The following is a 24,647-nucleotide window of genomic DNA, read 5'->3' on the forward strand; positions in this document are numbered from 1 at the left end:
AAAATGTTTAAAAGGCTGATAGCCAGGGTTATTTATAGAACTTTCAAATGGGCTTGTAAGAAAGAGAAAGAATGACTACTTCTCCTAAAAAAAACATCCAAGAGTCATAAAGAAAGAGATAACACCCCTGACCTGTCTGATGCCCTGGCCAGGACTGATGGTGGTCATGAAATGGGACTCCTGAGAACTAAACTGGAGGCAATAAACACGCACACACAAAAGAGCTGTGACCTTTTGAGCCCTGCATCCATACAAAGGTACCAGACACCACAGCTCTGCAGGGAAGGGATACCTGGCCCCATGCAGCCGCTGTTCCCCACTCCTGGTTCTTGCAGTCTGGTAGGAGGTGCTGAGTTTCCAAACCGGGCCCGGACAGCCAGACTACAGGCTGCTATTTTCTTAATAAAATACATGTGATATAAACACCAGGTTGGACGCCAAGACAAACGCTAAAATGAACAGCCCACAAACAAGTCAATTAACAGGGGAAGATTCACACTTGACTGGATTACCCCAGAAGTTATCCAAGTAGAATGTTAGTGGACTATTTCAGCTATCTGACATGGACTATCACATGCACTCCTCTCTGCCCTGCAGCACCATCCCATCGGCTGTGGCTGTGCCAGCAGAGCTCGTGAGCAAGCAGATGGTCCTGATGGTCCTGCAGCAATTGAGGAGGAACCGTTTCCTCCTGACCACTTTCACACTCACCCCCAAGTGACAGGCACTAAATCCTGACAGAAATCACTCACGCCTGCTTCATCTGCCCACCTGCATAGCAGCTCCTAACTGCAAAACGTAGATGTGTCAGCCCATTTCCCACAGATCATCATTCTAGCCTTGCATTTTACAAGAAATCGCGTGCCCCATACTTCTACCGTGCTTTAATAAACGTTCAGACCAGCCTTTCATGCTCAGCATTTGATTGATAGCAATTAGTTGGCACTGACAGAGATATTGCTTGATGTGACAGACCAAGAAAACACAGCAATTTATGCCAAGAAAACGTGTTCAAAAAAAAAAAAAAGTGGTGTGTCTAAAGCTCTAACAGTGATCTGCAGTAACACACAAAAAAAGTAAATACAATGAGAAGATTCAGTATAAAAGAAGAGAAAGTAACACCTCACTGCATTGGTGCAATTGGATGTAGTAACAAGATGGGTATTTCTTTAATTTATCACTGTATTAAGAATATCAGGGCAAAATTCAGTTTTATGCTAACTAGGCAACTTCATGGTGCTGTATTTTCATCTTCACACTTACGACCACTTCCTTCTAGGCCAAGCCATTCAAATTACGTGATTCTGTGTGCCCATAGTGGTGTTAAATAGCCAGCAGAAAAAGACAGTTCAATTGTCATGCGTGTCAGGAGCCTGGCATACACTCAGCTGGAGATATAAACTTCCTTTTTAAAGGAGAGCAATTAAACTGTGCGTGAGGAAAGGAACACTGACGTCATTCCTATACTGAAAAGCTGCACTAGTTTCAAACCAAACTCAGCTCAATGGACACATATTTTGCATTTAATTTTCAGATGTTTCTAACAGGCAGATGTAAACTAGACCATCTTTACCAGGTCTGCTCGCACACACACACCAAGCATGGCTGCACTGACTCAGGGGCAGGAGTTAAAATTCACCAGCTACATTACAAACAATACAAGGCTTCCATGTGGACAAGGCACATGGTGGATCCCACATGTGCAGGATCTCAGGGCCTGCTTCTACCAACTGCTGAATGCTTCACATGTACACAGAGCCCGCTCTGAGCTTCAGTGTCAGCTGGGATGCCAACCAATACTATTTTCACCTCTTGGCCAAACAAACAACAACAAAACCAGAAACTTGATTTAAGGTAGACTTCACAGTTGCTGTTATCTCAAGCTTAATACACTTAACACTTAATAGCACACAGTACACTTTCTTCCTTTTCTTTGCTCACACTCCTTATATCCCATAAAAGCATTAAAATTAGTGTGATGAAGTATTTCAACCATCATCCTAAAACACAGACTGCAGTGCAGCTTTTATGAGCACAATAAACAGGGAAAAAATTCTAAAGAAAATACAGTAAAAAGGTAGCGTTTTTTTTTAAGGTAAAGGTACTGGAAGTTCCCTCACATATGGGAAAAAGGGGAAGAAACAAAGGGAGATGTTTTTCGTATACCACATACAACTGGGGATTCGTTGCCACAAGATCCCGCAGATGCCAACGCTTCTAAAAGCTCCAAAAGCAGTCAGAGGAATTTGCATAAGAAAAATCCATTAAGATGTAGTAAGAAGGGTTGAGTTCTGGATCTGCATGCAGTACCCCAGAAAGATATGCCAGGAAGGTACTGGATGAAGGTACTGGATGTTTGCCTTCATATTATACCGTACCTGGTGCACCTTCCTCAGCACTCAAGAACCAGAGTACACCAAATCAAACTCTGATCTCCTCTAACGAAACAGTTCTTGAGTAACCACTGCTGAAACAAGAAGAACACAGTTTTGCAATGCTATCTGAATCAAAGCACGTTGCCATGCTCAGAGCAGGGCTGTGACGTTCTGGGATGCCACAGACAATCAGGGAGGTATTTTCCCTTACGGCATAACTGAGTAACTGCAGGGAGGGCAAGGTCACTTTTCTGAAGATGTGCCTGCAGTACTCAAGTGCTGCCCTCCAGACACTTCACATGCCATATTCCAGCGCTCTTCAACTAGAGATACTTTTGCCACGTGGTCAGCATGCAAGTCACACGTGCTTCTAAGTAAGCAGCAACATTGCGCAGGCCATGCACCACTCACCAACCATACACTCTGGTGCCACAGGCACAGCACCTGAAGATCAAACTCCTTCCCTGGGTGGGCACGCTTTCGTGTGCTAACACTGAAGGAAATATTAACACAAGGAAAGCCATCACGGATTGCCACTTTGAACTGAAAAGAACATTTGGTTTCTTCTGGCTAGGATGGACAGGAACTGCGTCAGTTTTCCTTCATCTGCAGGCAATCGCGTCTCTATTGTGAAACGAAGGAAATGGCACTGGAAGCAGATGGACTACCTGTAGCCCTTCTTGTTATCAAAGTCCTTGCTTCTGTGTGTGACAGCCCTTTAAAACAAGCTAAATTGTGACAGTTTATGCCAGAGCAGGACGTCAACTTGCGCACATTCAGTAACAGCTCCTAGTTCCCTCACTGGTAATGCAGGGTGAGTAAAGAGAGTGCTTTGCATGAGGACAGGCAGAACTGCTGGACAGGAAAAACCCACTTGGCCACCCAAGAATGTTGTGACTGGCTGTCTGTGTGGATGAAGGTAGGTTTCTGTGGTTTTCCGGCAGACAGTTGTGAGTGACACAATGCTACGAAACCAGCCCTCCTTCTTCCCCTTCCTGTCTTGTGACCTTTGGTACCAGTTGTTAGGCTTTACTGTACAGAAGAATCTAGCTGTTAATTGGAAACACAAAATAACAGCCTTGACTCAAGGCAGTATTATTTTCTGAAAAATGCTGTGGAGGTTTTCCTCGCCTACCAAAACATCTCTTGATTCTTGCAAACATTAATAAAAGTATAGTTTTGCCAATCACTGCTTCAAACTTCCTACCAGTATGTCTAGATGAACGCACGTTGTGTGAAAGAAGTTTCACTTGTATTCATTAACCATATTTCACCAAGCCAAACTTCTGTTAGAAGTTAGACCCCAAGTCCCCCTTTAAGGTTCAAATTCTGGAAAGCATTGCTGGTCAGGTCAGATCTGTATTCTAATGAGAAGCATGTTTAAAGCCCATTGTAAATCTGACTGATTTTAAGTCCCTCGGAGAATTCTCCAAAGCAACTTCTACTATTATGTCATGTAAATTGGGATTTTTAAGTATGCATTTCTAATCTTCCATGCATCATTAAGAAACCCTTCAGCCTTCAAAGATTCCCCACTACTGAGTTCAGAGTACAAACTCTTCCCCCCCCCCCATGAGCACTGAGTTTAGGCAGCAGTATTTTCATTTCCACATCACCCAGATCTGCTGCATTTAGGCAAAACTGTGGTTACAGTTCCAGCTTCCAGATCCAGCCTGTGACAGGCAAAGCTCTCAAGATGGCAGCAACAACTGGACATTCCAATGAGAAAAGCATGAGACAGACAAAGCTCAGATAGCGCCAAGCCATCCCCTAAGCACACTGCTTACCCTCAGCCCACGGAGCTCTAACAATGGGAGTGACGCTGTGCATAGATTTTATGGTATTTAGAGCTCCTCAGCAGGACACTACATTGAGCATAAACTGGCCGTTTTAATAAAAATCGCTTGGCAACCGGGGTTTTGTATAATACAAACATTTCTACATAAAAACCCAAGGTAGCTTTCTCCATGTGATTACAGCCGGGCCGCAGTAACGAAGACCAGATGTGCATTCTGCATTCCAGCGCATTTGTTAATCTGGAGGCTCTGTGTTGTGAGGGGGGTTAGAACAGTTCACAGAATGATTCACTTTAACCAGGTCTGACTGCTTCAGAACAGCATTTATTCAAATGTTTCAGACATTTCTAAGTTTTTGTTGTTGTTACAATACCCTGCACCTCATTCTGCCTGCCCACTGATCGTGCCTCGGGCGTAGCAGCACACATTCACAGTTACTCATACTCCTCATTTTCATTATGAGAAGAAGAATCAGGCCCAATGGTCACGGCATTCTTTTGATGCACAAAGCGGATCTGTGATCCCTGCCACATCTGGCAAACGGGAAGTTCCAGCCTTAACACGAGGTGGGTGCAGCACTGGTGAGCAGCTGAGCAGGAGCTACAACCTCACACAGAACACAGGTCGGCAGAAGAGCAGCCTCACAGAGCTGTGCCAACTTTTCCCTTCCTACAGTACACCTCACAGCTCCACCAGCTCTGCTGCATCACCTGCCCGTAATCCCACTTGTTTCTGTCAATGCTCCCCACACAGTGCTCTATTGGCAATGCTTCTGTTCTTCTCAGACCAGCTCGCATGCTGCTCTGAACAGCAGTTCCTGAAATCTTCATCTGGTTGCTTTCCTCCAAGGTCTGGTGGTACAGTGGCGTAACAACCTTTTATAAGCTACTAATTGTGTTCAGGAAAAAAGGTAACTGGACAGCCTGCACTTGCCAGTTCATTATCTGGGAGGCTGCCTGGCTGCTGCATCTCACTGCAGCATCTCGCACAGTTAAGCTGTGTTTAATTTCTCTGCTCCCCATCCGAGGCTGCGCTAGGCAGTCTACCTCATACAACAGATATCATGGGGTACCAACAGGGCCAGCACTGCCCAGGATCCCCATCGTGGTACGGCTCCCCATAATACCCACATCCCACCTTTTGGAAGGAAAAAACATGCAGGGGGAACAGCCTGAACTTTTGACCCCTACTGCAGACACCCAACCAGAACAGAGAGCAGCCATAAAGGTGTCTGTGTTAGGGCCCCGAGCTCATGACAATCGTCTGCAGCTTGTTTCCTCACCATCCTCCTCCAAAAAACGTTGATGACTTGTTTTATGATTGCCAGATGGTGGGCTCACCGCCTGCGAACCTTCCTCCCACCCTGCTGACTGCCTGACCCCACATAAAACCAAGGGGCCGAGCCCTGCTCTGCCCGTCCCACTGCAGGAGGATGCTGAGCCCTTCCAACCTCAAAGCTGATCCCATTTGTATCACTGTGGTTTCAATTGTGCAAGGAATTCACGCCCAGCTTTAGAAGCAGGAGCAGGTTAGCTATTTGTAAGACTCGTACTGGACTGAAAGTATACAATCTCTTTAGGAGGCGGCCAGGAGAGCAGCTTCTCCCACTGCCCCAGGCCCTGTGCTCACAGTGAGGCAGGGATGATGCCACACATCAGCTGCCATCTTGTTCTGCCCTAACTTTCTGGCTCCTTTTCCCCCAGCTCCTCTTTCTTGCTCAACTCACAAGCACACCACAACAACATCTGCTGCCGTTTCAGAGCCACCGGCTGGGCTGGATGGATGCTCAGGAGGGGCATCCCTACACACCAGTTCATAAGAGATTTTTTCATTCTCGCACCAGCCCATGGCAGTTTACTCCAAAAGCAGAGGAATTTGGCCTTACTCAGTTAGTTCGTTCCCTTTTCCTTCCATTCTTCCCTCTGCCATCTGAACCGATAAAACCACAAAGTTCACAACCTCGCTGTCCGAGGATTCCCCTCAGATATGGTGTCCTCCCCCACATCAGTGATAAACAAGATTTACAGGGATGCTGACCACATAATCCTCTAATTTCCCCCCCAACATACCAACACGCCATAAAGTTTAGTGTGCCCCCCTTTCTGTTGTTGTTTACAATACAATCCTGTTTTAGCTTCTGTCTTGAATAGCTATCACGAAGGTCAGTTAGATCTAATTGCTCTGGGTGCCTCCTAATGACCGCAAATAGCACCTTTTTAATGAGCAGGGAAGGAGGAGAAAGGAAGAAAACAAAAAGAATTCAGCCTTTCAAAACCAGAGAAAGCCACAACTCCGCTCTTCTCTCAATTACACACATCTTTAACTTCTGTGAACTTTACAAGGAAACGCTCACGCAGGAGCTCAGAAGGCGCCTTTATTTTTTCTATCTATATTTAATCAGGCTGGATTCCGCCCTCATGCGCTCAGCTGGACTGCAGTGCTTCCAGCTCTCCAGGGCAGCAGGGCCCACGGCCATAAAGCAGCGGTGCAGATTCACCCATGCTAGCAGTAAGCCAACAATTACACAGCCAAATGAGCACCCACGCTCGACTCAGGTAGAATTTCTTATCCACTTCTGTTCAGGCTCATCAGTTAAGCCTTAATTTTCTTGTCTGCCTTCATCCTGGCCTGCTATAATTCTCAACCAACACGCTGTCCCAGAAGACCTTGCAATGCTCACTACTTCTATTTCCCTTGTGCCCTGATCTTACCCTGCTAAATAACAAGCCCAGATGGCAGCAGGCATCCTCAAGATAACACAGAATACATCGGAGTCTTTAACAAATAGCAACAACAATAAATCTCTCCCCAAAAACTGACACACTGTGTTTGTATGTTTAAGACAGCTTCAAACATATTTCTGTATATTTTACAAAACAGAATTGAAACGGCCAATAACTCATGAATGAGTCCCAAAAATAAATCAGTTCAATGATCTGTGTAGTCCAATATTCAGTAATGACCACGACCAGAGAACATGAAGACAGCTTTCCCAATGGTTCCCTTGGGAATCCTGCTAATCTCTTCATCTGGAGGTGGACACTGTTCTGGAAAGGAAAATCTGTTGGCCTTAAAATTAGTCTTGAATTCTTTGGGAAATCCAGCTTCGTCTTTGTATTTCCCCCCTTCCTGCTTCCAGAGCATGGAAAGGTTTCTAATTCTGTTCCCACAACAGTTTTTTTTAAATTCATTTCCATGACAAGGATTCATGATGTTGACCATTCTGTGCTCTCTTACTACTTGTTATATAAGAATAGAAAAGGAAATTCTTACGATGTCTATTTTTTGCTCATGTTTTTTCTAATTCTTGTTTTTACATGCAGGATTTTGTAGTTTTTTTTTCCCCTAGCATCTGGCCAGCAGAAGGGCTGAAACATCCCTCCTACTCCATGCATGTAACTGACATCCCAGCACTAAACAAAGAGCACATGAATTCTTCCAGTAGTGCCAAAAAGTCAGATACCAGAAAATGCTTATAAAAATGAAGGAAGTTATTTACTGATTTAACATGCAATGTTAACATTCTGCTTATAAGTTAACACCAGGAGGGGGGGAAAAAAAAAAAAGACGAGTGTCTTTTATTAATTAACAATGTGCTGGGAAACCTTCTGAGAGAGGGGCATGTGGAATGTGGATACCAAAAGGATCAATGTCTTAAAAAGAGGTCAGGAATTTACACGTGCATCCCTATTTTTTTCTTCAGCAAAGTAAAGGGACATCCAGAATCCAGTCCAAATTAGAAAAAACACTGCCCAGTTAAATTAGTTCCTCCTGCACTCAAGGAAAGGAGTATGAAATTAAGGCTTCCTAAACAGCAAGACACACTAAGCTGATTTACAGTCCATTCTTGCTAAAACTAAGAGGTTCAGTTTCTCCTTTGACGTCTTCTCTATAAGCACCACTCATTAGGTTCTAGTTTGCAAAGAACATGTATGTTGAAAGCCTTCGTAACATGCAATGCCATTTACTCTTCCCATGCAAAGCTGAAATAAAATTGGAGGGAGGAACCAGAGCTAAACAGAACCTCCATTTTACAAATAAATACTGTATATGGGAAAGAACATTGTGATCTGTCAATCTAGTGCTATTTAATTGTCCCCTGTAATTTATGTTTCCAAGTAACTCTGCTTTGAATGCAGCTCAGAGCTATTTTGATAGCCATCCAAACTTTTATGTTTCTTCTCCTGCACTGAGGTTTGGTTTCTGGGTTTTCTACTTCTATAAAGAGATTCCATGCTACCAAACAAGATCCTGCTTCATCTTTTTGTGTAAGTCTTCCCTACATCTCACCAGGCCAAGTGTGGCATATGGATTTTCTTTAAGGTCTATTTTTCTTCTGCTACTGACTCGAGCAGCTCCTGATCCAGCTGCCTGCTGCAGTGCTGGGGGAAGGAGGAATTCCTAGTGCTGCATTTGCTCTCTCACCTGTCAAGACAGTACAGCATTTCCAAAGTCCATATGCAGCCACTCAAACGAGTAAAAGAAAGAAAAACAAACAAACAAACCACCACCAAAGCAGTACACAAATCAGGCACTTACTGAGAAAATGAAGGCAGGCTCAGAGGCAGCACATCAAAGGTGCCACAGAGGGGAAAGAAATGACTGCTTCAAGCAAAAGCAGAGCTGTACACTGCTTAAGATAAACGAGTCACATATGAAGCCTTCAGAATTTTTTAGGTCCACAAAATTCTGGAGAAATGCTATCTGCTTAATAGCTTACTGGCTACAGCTGCATGCCAGTCAGGGCAAAACACCCTAAGGAGCCTGTGGAACAAAGCTGGTCTTAAGGTGAGTCACTCCTAACTATGGTCTAGGTGTTCCTGACTTACATTAACAGTGTGAGCTGCTCAAAGAAAACCACAAACAACTCAGAACTCCAGTTGACTTCATGTGTCAATCTATATGGCAAGAAACCATAATAGAGCTTGCAGGGTAGAGTTCTGATGCTGTTCACATATAACATTACATATGCTTCTGACCAGCCCCAACTGCCTTCTAAGGAAGGGCAATGACTTACTTTGTGGCCCATTAAGAGAAAAACCTACATCCCAACAGACAGGAGAGTCAGATACAAAGCTTCCTTTATATGCTTGTTAATTGGGATCACCAAAGCAAAATGGCATAACATCTATTTTTACACCTGGGAAACGACTGAGAGGAAGAAGAGAAGTAAAGCTGAGAGAGAAGCTGCATCTGGTTGTGCACTACAGAAAACACCTCTTAAAGACAAGTTTCTTCTCACAATTTTTAATAACATATATATATATAATCTAAATAATGCAAACAGTATGCATTATCTCAGGTTCTCTTATCTTAGCGGATCTCTGAAGCATTTGTGTATTTCATTTTCTACCAAAATTGTAATTTTAGAAAGAATCTGTACAAATTTAGCACACAGAAATTAAGATGTAATCTTAATTATTCATATACAGTTATAAAATATGCCAGCACTGACATATAAAGGTGAGTTGAGAGCTACGCTGTCTCCAGCACAGAACTGCCCCAGAAGCACTGGAAATACAGTTGAAGAGAAAATCTTTTTGTCACAGGTCTGGTTTGGGCTCTTTCTCACCTCTTCCTTAGGTTTCTCATCCTCTTTCTAACCCCAGAGACAGTAGAGCTGACTGCCAGCTCCATGCAGGCAGGGTCATACCCTATGATATCCCATCAAACTATGTACTCTTTCTAGCAACTATCACTTTCATTGTGGCTCATCTTGGGCATTCCACACAAGACCCCACAGTGTCACAGTATCACCAGGATGCTTGCTTTGATCACATTTGGTTCAGTTTCCAGATACACGAAGAACACATAAAAACACTGACAATTGCCTGATAGGGAAACATGAGTGAAGTGGCCGTTAAATAACTTCAGCAGCATGCAGGAAACATTTCCTATGACGATGATTTAGAGTGATTTTGGGAAGCTCTGTTTGGATGTTCTCCTGGAAGTATTCCAAAGCTGAAAACCCCAAAACTGAAAGGGACAGGAGAGACAGGACGAGAGAATATCTGTCCTTAACTAGCACTGTACTGACCAAAGCTACCAAAAAAAAGTACTAGCAGCGTCTAAGGAGGGAGCTGAGCTGCAGACCAGCTCCCAGCACTACCCTCAGCTGATTTAAGGCTGCACCAGGTCACTGGAAGCTGGCAGATCAACATCCTCATCGACTCACCATTCCCTCTGGGCACTCGCGCTGCAGTTTGCTGCCTCAAAACAGAGGCTGGTGGTCATGACACCCAGCTTTTATTTGCAAGTCTGGAGCCACAATAGAGAGGTCAGAACTCGAGGCAAGAGGCGAGGACTCCTTGCTCCAGGCTGTGTGCCAGGGGAAGAGCTGAGCGTGCCCCCGGAGTACAGCACAGCCTGGGTGCTGGGGTTCTTACTGAAGGTCCCCAGATAACATCTTGCGTGGCCACAGACAAGCCACCAGGTCGTTCCCTATCTCAGTTTACTCCTCTCTGACACAGATAAAATAAAAGTCTTTGTCACAGGGTCACACAATGGCTGTTTAACATATGTAAATGATTCCAATAGGCTCGGGCAAGCTACGAAGGAAAGGCAGAGCACTGCTGGTGGTACTGTTGGAGCCGCAGTGCTGACAGCGTGTGATGTCACTGGGGCAGCAAATCTAAATGCTGAGCACACAGAAGTCTCTTTAAATGCAAAAGCAAAGCACTGTGAAAGGATTGTATTCCTAATCAGCCTCCTGTCAAGCCCTGGCTTCCATTTGCCCTTAAATCCCAGCGCGGCAGCATGATGTGTGTGCGTGAAAGTGCCTGCGTGCCTGGCCTCTTCTTTTGAAAAAAGAATCTAACAAATCCTTCCAGACAGCGTTTGAGAGGAGAGGAGGCACCACCAGATCAAAACAGCCGCCTGAAGTGACCCCTGTTCTGCCTCAGAGACAGTTGCATAAGCTTTGTGCGGGAGTGGGAGCTGGCAGGAATGCAGCATGACAGAACGGGAAGCTGAGGCCAGCAGGTTGGGTTCAGCTGCTCACAGGCAGGTACTCTGCAGCCCGGCCCCTGGAACAGCAGCACTGCCAGCCAGCCACCCTCCCTACACACAGAGGTGCCACCACAAGCATCAGCTCCAGATAAACGCTGCAAAAAGATGAAGCAGCACCTTCTGATCACGTCTGTGTAAAATGGAACGTGCTGGACTAAGAGTTACTGAGACTTTGGTTTGCTCTCTGGGTACCTCACAGTCCTAATGGAATGTGGCAAAGGGCATTCTGAAGACCTAAGTGCTCTTTATCCTACAGCCACCCAAAATAGCATCTTGTGATGTACTTGTGAAATTCTGAAGAAGCCACACAAAAGCCTGGAAGCCACGGGCTGTGGAAAATGGAGCACAGCAATGCAACTTATGATCACACAGACCATGGGAACACACACAGGAGAAGAAAGGAGACATTCATTCTCTAGATGAGTAGTGAATGAGTCTGGGAAGTTCATGTTTAGGAGAGCTCTAAAAGAGGGACTTTTAAAGGAAGGGCATGGGCTTTCCCAGCCCTGACCAGCCACCAGTAAATGGCTGTCTGTTTTTTTCACTGCTACTGACATCACACTGCTTGAGAGCCTTAAACATCCATCAGTATCTGACTTGAATTGCAAGCTGCTCCCAGAAGATACGAGGGCACAGATGAAAGAGCATTGAAGACTTCTGAAAGCTTTGGTCAAGGATCTATGCTGTAATTTAATTAACAGTTCAGCATCCAACACGCGACTACAGCCAACTCTGATACTTTAAGTCTTCACTTCCTTGGAGAACCACCTATAAACATTCCAGAAGAGAGACCTCCTCTTCCTTACAGATCCTTCCCAGACAAGGTCACTGTGCTTTCTCTCCTCATTCTCCTTACAATAAAAGGTTTTCCCTTCCTTACAGGAAGTTTTCTTTCCCTGAGGACGTTCCTAGGAAGAACGAGTGCCGCTGCACCACTGCCCACCTGAATTAGCATCTAATGCTCCCAAAACACAATGCAGGAGATCACAGCACTTCTGGAAATGTTGCACAACTTACTGCTGAATCCAGAATGCTTACAGGAACAGGCCAAAATTATTTCAGTCTTTTCAAGTAGGTTTCACTTGAACCTGCTGACCACTCCTTTTGAAGAGGAAAGAGCAAAATATGGCAATAAAAGAGTGGGAGGAGAAAAAGTTCTGCAAAAGCAGAACTAGTTCTTTGAATGTGCATTCAGGTGGTTCTGCTTTTGCTTGCTCAAATGGAAAACTAATAGAAAAACAGACACAAACAATACGAACAACTTCTGTGACATTTCTCAAATGGGCTTTTTTTCCCCCTCCCTCCTTCTCACCCATTTTCATTTCAGTGCTCCTGACAGCACCACTCCTCAGCTACAGAAATCACGGTACATACACTCCCTGTTTCTCACAGGGCTACAGAGGCTCACTGGTATGAGTTTACAATTGCCAGAGATTAAATGGAACAGTTACAGTTTTTTTTCTTCAAAGGTTCTATGTCATATTACTTTTCTCATATCAAATTTTGCTTTGCCAAAAGATATCTAAAATTTCAACCGTATCAACATGCAGAAATAGGAGTTGGAAGCTTTGTTTCACTTACCACCTTATTTGAACTGATGATGCATTACATCACTACAGCCATTCCACAAAACAAAGCAATTCCATAAAAAGAAGCCAAAAAACTTGATACACCTTGCTCTGTAATCAGCTCTTCATAAGCATGCTCATTCACATCAGCAGAAATAAAAGACAACAGAGGACAAAATGTGGGCAATCGCTGCTAAAGCCTAAGAATTTGAAAAAAGTTATTTGCACCTCTGAATATTGGTAATTTTGAAATGCCTGAGTTTGGCACTTCCAGAAATCCAGGCCAATGTAAGGCATGTCCAGCCATACACACAAACTCACTGGGGTCATTTGAAAATCACAGGCAATGAGCAAATTATGCTCTAGTTATGTCAGTGTACATCCCAAATCAGCGGAGTTACACGGGCTTTTCACTGAGAGCAGTCTCTGCCCTATTTACTGTAACAGCCACACACAAAGCACAACTGACATCTTACTGGCAACTGAGCTGAATGAGAACATGCCTAGCATGGTTAGCATTTAACACTACAGACACACGTGAACGCATGTATTTCAGAATCACTGTTGTTTTCCTTTCCCTTTAAAGGGAAGGAACTCCCCACACCCACCCCTGCAACCCTCTGCACCTCATTTCCATCTGGCTGACGCTGCAGTACCGCTGAACCTCCAGCTGGATCCCACAGCATTGTCTTGAACATTTTGTTCCGGCGGAGCTGAACTCTAGGAGACTCACGGTTCTAAACAAAAATCACAAGGCTTTATGTACAAGAGCAGCCTCTCAATAACAGCCCGTGCCCCTGGTACCGTGGCGGACAGGCTGGAAATAGGGTCGGCTCATGGAAGGAGGCCAGTTGTTGTGCTGTGGGGCTTTTTGTTTTGGTTTTCAGACACTGCTGCTTTTCACATAGCGCAGACAAACAGGGAAGACTCTTTCTTTCCCAAATGCGAGAAGGGTAGCTCAGTATCTCTGCAAGCCTTCCCAGACTGTGGTGTGAGGGCGGGAGCCACCTCTCACATACTGCTATAGCAACAAAATGTTTTTCAAGCATGATTGGTTGAAATTGGTAAGTGAATTAAGACCCCACAGCACTGTAGTTAGTTCTATATATCAGCATTTTCCCCTTCCTTCAGTGAAGGACGGGAGGACCTCTGGCCACAGCAGAAGCCAAGCCACAGGGGTGACGTGGGAGGCTCGAGGGCTGCACTGCTGCCATGCTTGGTGCCTGCAGCCCAGGCTCTGCACGAGCACGAGAACAGTCCCAGCCTGGCTCACACACAGCACGGTGCCTGGAGAAGCAGCTCCCCCCTCCTCCCCCACCCAGGGCACGGAGCAGAGCTGAGCCCTGCTGCAAGGGTTAACAGAGCAGGCTGCTCCCATACCTCGCCCTCATCAAACATGGCAAGAGGCCTCCCATGCTGGAAACTCCTATGACCCAGTTAAAAAAGACAATGACCCAATTTCATTATGACAGGAATGAAGCTTTTCTAATTTTCTCCAGCAAGAGCTGTCTCAACTAAACAATTCAATTCCATTAGAAGTAGCCCTTTCACAGTGCAGAAATTTGCAAAATGCACTTTTATTGCCACAGCCTTACCCTTTTACAGCACATTCATGCCAGCATTTATTCAAATGCTTTACAAATTAAGAAAACACGTTTAATATAGAGTAATTCCCCACACTCAAATTCCCCTCTTGTTTTCAAACATAAGGATTCCAACATCAAACCAAGATAAGATCTCCCCAGGTATTGTTATGAGCGATGAATGCAGACTGCTTCGGGTGGCTCTGAACTCCCTTTGTCACTCCAGCAAAAAGGTCACAGAGAAGTGCCATGAGGTGGCTATGGGCATATTGGAATGCACCCACTTCACAAAAAGATGCATTCGATGAAAGCTGTGTGACAAGACCTTTGCATAGGAGAATCAGGTGCTAAGTGACACGCATATCTCACTGTAAGTACGAATATGACAACGTGAAAAGTCAGCCACAAATGCAGAGAGGAAGCGCTAATCAGTGTGCTTGTGTTTAAAACAAGGAAACACAGCATTTGCCTTGTGTGAAACTTATAGATTATCGCAGAAAGTTTCGATTTAGACAAATCCTCAACCTGGAGCCCTCCTGATGATGCATTTTCAAATGAATTACTTGCATAAAGACTTTGCAAATCCCTCCTTGCAATACAAAGCAGAGCATGAGTAAGGGAAAAGAGAGTGAGGGTCAAGGCAGGCAAAGGAGCAGGCTAACCCCACCTCTCAATCCCCACCGGCTGTGCCACAGCTGCTGTTCAGCACAGGTCACCCCACTGCAGCCATCAGACCCGACCGGATTACAGCTGCACTGGGGGTAAAGGAGCACGCATGGAGCCACAAACAAACAGCAAAACTCCCCTGAACCTCAAAATGAAGTTACTGGATTCTGGGAAGCAACTTTTGCCTCTCATGCTTAATCCATCCTACACTGGTTTGTTTCTTCATGTCACAAGCTTGCTTTTTATTTAATTATACTCAAAGCGCGTGCAGGAAATACGGCGAGATTTCAGAAACGACTGTTAACACCTTGCCCAAAACTAAAGGATGACAGAATAGGAGAAAGAGGCATAGACATTGATTTAAAGCATAGCTTTTGACAGGTTTCTGTCCGACCTGGACCTGCCTTGCCAACTCAACGGACTAAAATCTAAGCTTGCTGGCTCCAGGCAGGGACAGAAGATGCTATTTGATAGCTGTCATTAGGCAACTGGGACAGAAGATGCTGCTTGATAGCTGTCATCATACAATTGACTCAAGTCACCTGAGAAGACCTAGGACCTAGAAGGCTGGAACGTTTACTGTAAAGCACTTTGTACTCACATGTCTATTTTTCAACAACTGTAAACTCAAACATGAAGTTCTCTAACAGTCAGATGGAGGCCTTTTCATTTATTTAATTTTAAACAGACGAGATGACTTAAAGAGTGAAACACTGGAAGAGATTAGGAGCAACACCCACAAAACGTTAAGAAATAACCCACTCAATCTTTACATGGCATCTCAGAACATCAGTAGGTTGGACATCCCTGCCTGGGCAGCAGCAGCACCACATACTGGGGCATCAGGACAAGCTGAGGTCACAGCCATACTGAGTCACCCTGAGCTCACTTTCAGCCTCAGAACCCTACAGTTTGCATGCAGAGCACCTAAGGCAGGCTTATGGTCGTATATATGTGTTTCAGTTTCTGCCAAGGAAAATGATCCCTCTTCAGCAGTGCTGCCCTTTCCCCATTTCACGTAAAAGATGAAGTGAGATGGAGTGAGACAAGGCTCACACTCTCCTGGCCTTTCCTTGCCTAAGTGGATGCCTCCCAGCTATGCCCACTCATCCACAGCAGCACAGCTGCACCACAGGACTGATTAAAAGAGGAAGTTGTCCTTGACACCACCAGTGACACCCTGGAGACCGCACTTGTGCAACCTCCACAGTGTGGTCGGTTCCCTTGCCACAAGCTCAGGATTCAAAAATAAAACAACAGCACAATATTTTGCCATTATTTCCTCCTTTCTCCATCGCAAGAAGAGCTGTATTTTAGGATCTCACAAAGAGCCTACAGAAAAATAATACTTCTGGTTTGATGGGAGCCTTTCCAGAGCCCATGCCCCAAATGCCGGCAACAAGACAAAGTCAGAAAAAAAACAGAGAGCTACTTAGAGAAGGAGAAATGGGGTTCACTTTCTCTTCTGAGAACATCAACAGCTTCTGAGGATAATGCTCCTAATCTCTTCCATCTCTTCCATTACATAAATTCACAGCAACCGCAAGCTTGCAATGAGTTGAGTGTGAGGCCTAAGGTGAGGTAACGTCCCAGTGCCTTTCATACATATTCATAAAAAAAACAACACTCAGCAATAACAACATAATCCTGTATGCATGTAAAACAATCCACAGAAATCCTCTCAACAGCCCTGCTGGGCAGGGAGGTAAACACTTGCTGCTGTTTCACAGAAAAGTGAAGTAACTCGCCCAAGGTCACCCCTCTAAATGGTGTCAAGAGCTGGGACTATAAAACAGTTCTCTTGACTCAGTCTCCTGCCCTGCCCACTAAAGCAGTATTAGCTCCTTGCACCTTGGTAATAACAAGGGGAGGACAGTTCCTTCCCCACCACCCATGAACAAATTATACCTAGCAAACACCAAGTAATTTGAGAGGAGGAATGAATGAACTCCTGTGTAGTTAATTCCAGGAGTGGATCCAGTCCAGGCCTGCCCAAGAACAGAAAGAAATTCTTTCACATGCACGGGAGAGAAGAAAGGAAGAAAGAGGGAGGAAGACAACAGTTACGTGCTAAAATCAGAGTAAAGCTCAATAATCTCTGAATAGGAGATAAAACAGATTGACCACCCTGGAAACTGAGTTGCCTAAATAAGGGTGTAATTTCTCAAGTACACAAATTGATTGCTAACCTGGCTTACCCTGCAGAACCTCTAAGGTGTGCTTGTGGCTTTAAATATTTTCTTGTTGCTGCTTTGAAGGCAAGAACAGACATGATCTCCAAAGCATCCGCTGATATGTGGCTGAAGGGAGGGTGGAGGAGGAGGAGGAGGAGAACACTGTAGCTAGCTGAGAACTGTCAGATCGTATTTGCCATCAAGGAATGCCATTTCCCAATGCCTGAGTTTAACTCTGGAATGAGATGCACGCTGCTGCTGACCCCTCTGCTGACATTCTATAGATTCCCTTATCTCATCAGCCCCTGAGCATCCCATCCTCACTCCTCCGCGTTCATGTTCCCAAACTGTCAATCTCCCTGCAATGACTCACAAGGTTCTGAACCCACCATTCGCCTCTATGAGTCTTACTATTTTTTCATACGTGTCCTTCTGGTTTAGATTGAGAGGTGTCTCATTCTTCTTAAAAGCTAAAAACAAAATTAAAAAGAATCACTGAGAGCAATATGCCCTCAGCACAACAGCCTCCCTAAGAGCACTGCGCACTTCAAAGAAAAACACAAGAATCTAATTCTGTTCTTCAGTTATAGTGCTATAAATTAGGAATAATTCTACTGAAGTTAAACAAGCCACAATCATTATAAAAACCACTGTGAGCAAAAGCAAAGCTGGGCCTGAGTCTGTGGGCAGATTTCAGAAGTGACAACGCATTACAAAATACACAGCAAGGGTATATTAAAGTTTAGCTCAGCTTTGCAGATTCTCTACGTATTCCCCTTACAAGCCAGCTATAAACACTTTCTTTAGCTATGCTATAATCCTCACCATTATATAGGACAACTGTTTATGCACTGCTGCTGAGATATCCAGAAGCAGTGGTGCAACCACCAGCTGTGTCACTGACACAGTTCTGAAGAAGGTGGAGTGGTTTGAGATGGATGCCAACCAAGATTCCAACAAAGGCTTCACCTGCTGTACCCACCTCCCTTGAGGACAGCCTCAGTTCTTTCCCTTCTGTCACCTCAACTCTGAATACCCCATATTAAACAACACTGCTTGCTCAACACTGCACTTTTTCAGCTGCAACAATTCAGTAACCAGTAAAGGAACTGTGTTAGTGCCCTCCCATCAAATATTGCAGGGAGAAAAGAATAAGACAAGACTGACCTCCTCATATTTATATAGCTGCTTTGCTGTTCCTTAAGCTACTACTAAGTGGCTTGAGCAGAAGGGTTAAAGAAAAAACCTGACATTATTTTTTCATAGAGCATAGACCCAAACACAAACATGCACATATCCATACGTTATTCAACTTTCTGGTTTAATCAGCAAGTACCAGTGACTCAATTAGCCTCCTAGCAGTGCCTAAATGCCACTAATTCAGCCCGCTGGCTGCTGCACCATACATACCCCAGCTTGTCCCTTTAGATTTAGCAGTAACAGCACAACTATTCTTCTCATGACAGCACCAGGGGCCCAGACAGTCTCCCTCTCTCTCTTTTTCTCTGTTCTGCCAACCACACAGAAAGAAAAGACCCCAGGGCTGAGTGTGTGTGAGCGGGGAGTAGGAGGCAAAAGGAAGAGGGAGACACTATTGCTATTCATTTTAGAGCTTCATCCACCAAAAGCCTTAAAAAAAGAAGAAAGAAGGAAAGAAAGAAAGAAGGAAGGAAAGAAAGAAAGAAAGAAAGAAAGAAAGAAGGAAAAATACTTTCACAGTAGCTCATGGTTTAGAGCAACAGCCTAATAAGGTGTTAAAAGATACCGGCCTAATCTTTAGCAGCTACAGCAGCTACACAAAGGTTTCACAAATGACAGAAGCTGGGGCTGAAGCAGCACTGCTTGATTCCATCTCATCCTCGCTCTCACCATCACAAGTCTGTTCCCTGGACTGCCAGTACTTCAGGATAAAGCACTAACATGTGCCTAACACTAACAATGCACCATCATTTTATCTGAAACTTCCATACCTTTGGCAATCCCAAATAATGCAATGCCAGTGAACGAAGCCGCCAACCCACCTTGACTGGCTTATTCTGCACACTCAACAGCACATTTGTTCAGTTAATTTTTGTAACTCCCCTTTATATAATGACTAATTCAGGCAGATTGATTCCCTGGTGAGCTGCTGCACACTGTGCAGCCATAAAAGCACCAGTGACAGACAGAGAAGGTGACAGAACAGTAGGCTGGTGTTAGGGCAGAAGCCAAAAGGAGTTTTGGCAGCAAGTAAGTATATGTCAAATTAAAGTGACCAAGCAATCCAGCTTCAAAAGTATTGACTCAGTATGAACAAAATGTGCTGTCAAAACACAACGTGTCAGAACGGAGCCCATCAGATCTATTCTACTTGATGACTATACAGAGAATTACAGGTCAGAAGAAATGCAGGAGATCCCAGAGGAGGAAAAAAACACTGTACTAATTAACTCGCAATGTGGAAAACAGAGCATTCTTACCCAGAAAACAGAGCCAAAAGACATAGGAGCTCTTCCCTCTCTTCTTCTTAATCTTTCTCGACACTTAAATATCAAAGTTTATTAATTCATGTTCAAAGTGGAGTCACTCATGTTTCAGAGCCACAACGCTTGCATTATGGCTTTAAATCCCTCCCATCAGCTTCCCTGCTGACACTCACTTGGCATCTTAAGACCGTGCAGGAACCTGGGAATAATGCAACTGTATTTCTAACATAAAATGAAACAACTGGAAAAGAAAACGAAACCACTTTCAAGCACTAGACAGTAAACAGACCTTGCACTCCTACTCCCCTTTCCACATTAATATTCAACAGCTTAAAATAAAGATGCACAAAAAACAGGGAATCCATAAAATTAATTAAACTTTCAGCATTTCATTTCAGCAGTCTCTGATTTCCCAGCTGCACTGAGGTCAGAGAAAAGACGAGCATCACACCGAGCTGTCAGAGCTCAGGTCGGGCAATCGCAGGTTGTTCCTGGAATTAGATGGGGCTAAGGAGAATCAGTGCCTTCATTAATGGAAACAAACCGACCTGTCCCCAACAAACAAAGGCATATGCTCAGCTAGCATAAATCAGCATTTCTTAGCAGAAGCCATCAAACCTACACAGTATAGCTGCAGGTAAATAGTAGAGAGAGAAAAAAAAAAAAGTCAGTTTCCTCTTCTCATAGGAAACACTACCACATCCCTGGATTGGAGAGATGATTAATGGATAAAGCTCTGTACATCCTTCACACCTATCACACCAAAAAATAACACAGACACCAAGCTGAATGTTATCACCTCGATACACACAGACTATTCCTGAAGTGACACCAGCACAGCTCCTACTTCCACCTGCACAAGAGCCCAAGCCAGCTTTCCTGTACAAAACGAGGGGAACTCCATGGGAAGAGTGCTTAGAGACAATATCCTGCTCAGTGAATCCTAGGAGCGAAGCCCAGCTTCTGAAAACAGTCACAGAGTTGCAGGCAGTGGCTCTGGGCTGCAGTATCCCCTCACCACGTCCCTCCTCCTTTCACTGCTGACCCCCTGCACGCTCATAAAGCCAGCTGCTCCCAGGGCACCCCAAGCACAGACTGCTGCCTCCCTTACAACTTGGGCTTTAGGAAAACAATAGGGCAGGCAGATCTTTGTAGGATTTTTTTTTAAATCACCAGAGCCCAGCCACCCAGGGTGTAGGTAAACGTCACTGTGAGATGTGCCCCTTTCAGAAGCTGGGACAGAAGCTAAGAGCTGCAGCCTGATCCTCGTCAAAGCGGCATTTCCCTAAATACTCCAGCAAGCAGCCAGAGAGCTGCTCTACCCAAAGGAGGAGATCACAACCAGATAGAAGGAAAACCAAGAATGTTCAAAAACGTTATCTTGAGTAGGTGATGCTACTGCAGCTTATGGACATTTTGTCTTCCCTTGTCAGAAAAGCTGGCTTGCTAATTTATGGGCAGAGTGGGAAAAGCAGAGGGAAACAGACAGACACAGAATACTTAAAACAGGACTCAGAATGGAGACAAAGCTCCCCTTTCACCTCCTGCTGCTATTTACCATCTGGGATCCTGAAAAGGGGGTGATGGGTAGCTTTGTGATAGGTTTGGCAAGGGGCAGGACATTTAGGATTTTCTATGTGTAACGAGGTCATGTGTCAGCGCCTTCACAGCACATGGGAACACAGTCCAAAAGGAGGTTCAACAAAAGGGCTGCCCTGGCCAAACAGGAAAGATATTCTATTAAAAATAGAACAGCAGTAACACGGGTTCTTAATAAGATTAATAACAAATTTGAATGAAACGTCTCCAGAAACTATCTTGGAAAAGATAGCACAGAAAGAAATAAGGAATTAATACATCCCATTATTTTTACAAGTATAAAGAAGTTTCTAAATCACAACATCTCTGCTTCTGCTTGGAAACCAAACAGGCCAGGAGATTCCATGTTTGCTGTTAACTTTTGCTTCCTTGGCCCACTAACAGTGAGATCAGGAAGTGGGACCAGGACAGGACTACAGAAAATGCAGAGTGGCTCCTTGTTTAAAAGCAGCAGCACTCTGCATTATAGTGCTGAGATCCCCATTGAGGATATGGCAAAGACTGAACTCCTACATGTCAGAAGTGTAACATTTTTCTGCATTTCTAACACTGCTTTGTTTCACAAAAGCATTTCATAAAAAGCAGATGCATGAAACACAGAGCACTTGGTTTAGAAATGCCTCTCCTGTTTTTATAGAAAGAATTATTAATGGGGTGAGTTTCTTAACACTCCGTACCACAGTGACTCTCTAAACAGGGTCCTTCAATCAAATGCTGCAGCCTTTTGCCCAGTCTGGATGGCTGCTGACTGAAGTGATTTTAACTGCACCGCTGCTACAGCCAGTATCTGTGCATTTGTTAAATTATTTAGATCTATCCAAGATGCAGAGATGCAGGAAACCGTCACTAAAACTAATGCAGCAGTTTCTTATCCATGTCTCTCAAAAAGCCTTGGTTGGTAAAAACCCCATTTTCCAGTTTAAAAGCTTTAAAGTGAAGTTGCCACTACTCGACCATCAACCCTACAGTGAAACTAAAGACTGCAGTAGAAGATAAATGAGGAAAATTTCTATGTGTGTTGACAAAGTTAAGCCAAATAATACAGAAATACTGTAAAACAATGAATGGGGAGTATCTGTAAACTTGTGGTGCATTGGACTGTAAGTGCAAATGTTGTTCTTGTTCCTTCCTAGCCTCTCATCTGTGCATGTACACACACACACACACACACACCTGCAGCCAAGGAGCAGCAAAAGGAATTGCAGCCAGCATTCTGCTCTTATACACCAAAACAGATGGAACACTTTCAGTCCACCACAGAAAGGCTTTTCAGTGTACCAGAGTTCACAGTGGTTCAGTCCTACAGCAGGAGTCCAGTTCAATAAAAACTCTGCTGCCCCAGAAGCCACGCTATCTACCATCCTAAGGAATGGCTGCTGGAGCCTCCCAGCACCAGATGTACAAATGAGAAATTGCTCATTTAGCAAACCTTGGCACCCAGCACTCTCCATCCTGGATCTCCTGCATACTCCTGCTGTGACTTTTCCAAACAACAGAAACAAGCTGCAGTTGACCATACTGGGCATTGGGTCCTTCAGCGCACCACGGCATCACTGCCTGCACACTACAGCTACTCCAAGAAACAAGGCTTGGGGCTGCTCCATAATGGCAGATCTGCATGTAATAACATTAGCTTCTTCACCTCCTTCACTTATCACCTGACTGCTGCCTAGAGATGCTTTTGAAGACAGACAAGACAGATGTTTCTCTAAATTTTTCTCTGGACTTCCACGTGAAGTGCAACGTGTGAAATGATATAGCTGTAACATCTAAAATCCTGCAGCTGGGAGCTCAGAGGAAGCTCTCTGTACCAAACCAGCATCTTCCAAACCAAATGCTGCTTTACAGCATGGTGCTTCATGGCTAAATATCCTACACACCTCTCATGAGCTACCATTCCTATTTGTTCATGCGCATTTATGGCAGCATCCTGACATATGGCAACCTAGGCAGAGGAGGTGGGGAGCAAGGAAGAGAGAAATACCTACAGGCTGTGCATGGAAGCTCTCCACAGCCAGCATGCCCGAATGACAACAGATGATAAACTTTACTTTGCAATTCAGATCCACCTCTGATGTATCTGCTATCACTGGGATAAATGTTATTTGAAAACAGGTAGCAGGTATCCAAACAGCAGATCTGTACCCAGTTATACTCAATTTGCAGAGCGCCAGGAGCCTCAGCTGGGCCATCTGCTGTGCTGAGCCAGAGGAAAGTGCAGTCATGTACTCATATCTGTCTGAAGTGCATTAACATGTGATGCTAAGGGAGGAAGTCAGAGAAATCAATCCATCTTCTTCTCAATTCTCCTCTTATTCCTGCCATCACCTCCGCGTTTTGAGAAGCCAAACAAGGCCACAAGACACCACCACCACCCCGACAGGTGACTCAGAAAGGCAGGGATGGCCTTGGCAGTATCGCCTGAGTAAATGTGCCACTCTCACATGCTCAGGCACCTCTAATAAAAAGATGGGGATACAAAAACCAGCCCTAGTTCTGCACTGTCACAAACCTGTTTCTTGTAACACTGAGTTACTTCCATCACTGCAGCCACACTGACACAGCAACGTGCTGACGTTCTGCAGCCGTGCAGAAATGCCACTTGTTTCAAGTTCTGTCTGGACAAAAGAAACCATTTGATATAACGCACTGCAACTACACGGGGCAGTTAGACAGATACCACAACACTGGTATCATCCAGCTACAAGAGCAGGAACAACAGACAGCCTTTCACTCCAAATTTTTAGCACAAAAATCCTAAATTTTTTTTGAAGTATTGTTCTGAAACAATAAACATAGCTTTGCTTTCTCTGCACAGCTTGGAAAAGACCCTTACAACTGAAGGGACACACACACACACAGCAGTACAAAGGTCAGACATGCTGGGCAATACTCACTATTTGAAAATGTTACACACAAAAAAAAAATCACAGTTTCGATAGTTCTGAGGAAAAAAAAATAGCAAATTTGCAACAAAACTGTTAAGTAATTAAAGCAAGACACTTCACACATGAACTTAAACTGCTAATTAAATCCCCCCTGCTTAATTGACTAGATTTGCATATCATTCAGTGAGGAACGGGAATGGCTCGGGCATTACACAAGCCCTTCCTTGTACAGAAGACGGCTAAGAAATAAACCAAGAGTAATAGGAAAAAGCAATGTCAACTTTGGAAAGGAATAGAAGTTTTCAACTAACAGCATCAAAACATGACAACTAATTCCGAGCAGTTGCTATTTTAACAGTAATATTCATTTCTGCAAGATCAACTAGAGTCAAGGAAAACATGCAAAGATCTGCCATCAGGCATTGCTAACAAATGACCAAAAGTGCAGAGGACAAAACCAGTCCTCCAAAGTCTGCCCCAAGGATGCCCAATAAATATCACTGCCTTCCATACTTTTTGCATCAC

The 24,647-nt window shown here is 44.4% G+C and overlaps 1 protein-coding gene across 5 annotated transcripts in view; it reads right to left on the bottom strand.

Moving 5' to 3' along the window:
• SKI (SKI proto-oncogene) overlaps positions 1-24,647 on the bottom strand; it is a 101,438-nt gene that overhangs the window by 57,797 nt on the left and 18,994 nt on the right. For 3 of the 5 annotated variants that reach the window (XM_048967775.1, XM_048967773.1, XM_048967776.1), the window contains exon 5: positions 13,374-13,484. The exons of the other annotated variants lie outside the window; for them this stretch is intronic. In XM_048967775.1, coding sequence (XP_048823732.1) covers positions 13,374-13,484 — 111 coding nt within the window. The remainder of the gene's footprint in view (positions 1-13,373; positions 13,485-24,647) is intronic. 5 annotated transcript variants of the gene reach the window in all.

The sequence above is a fragment of the Lagopus muta genome, chromosome 21 (genome assembly GCF_023343835.1).
Source record: "Lagopus muta isolate bLagMut1 chromosome 21, bLagMut1 primary, whole genome shotgun sequence".
In the NCBI taxonomy this organism is placed as follows: domain Eukaryota; kingdom Metazoa; phylum Chordata; class Aves; order Galliformes; family Phasianidae; genus Lagopus; species Lagopus muta.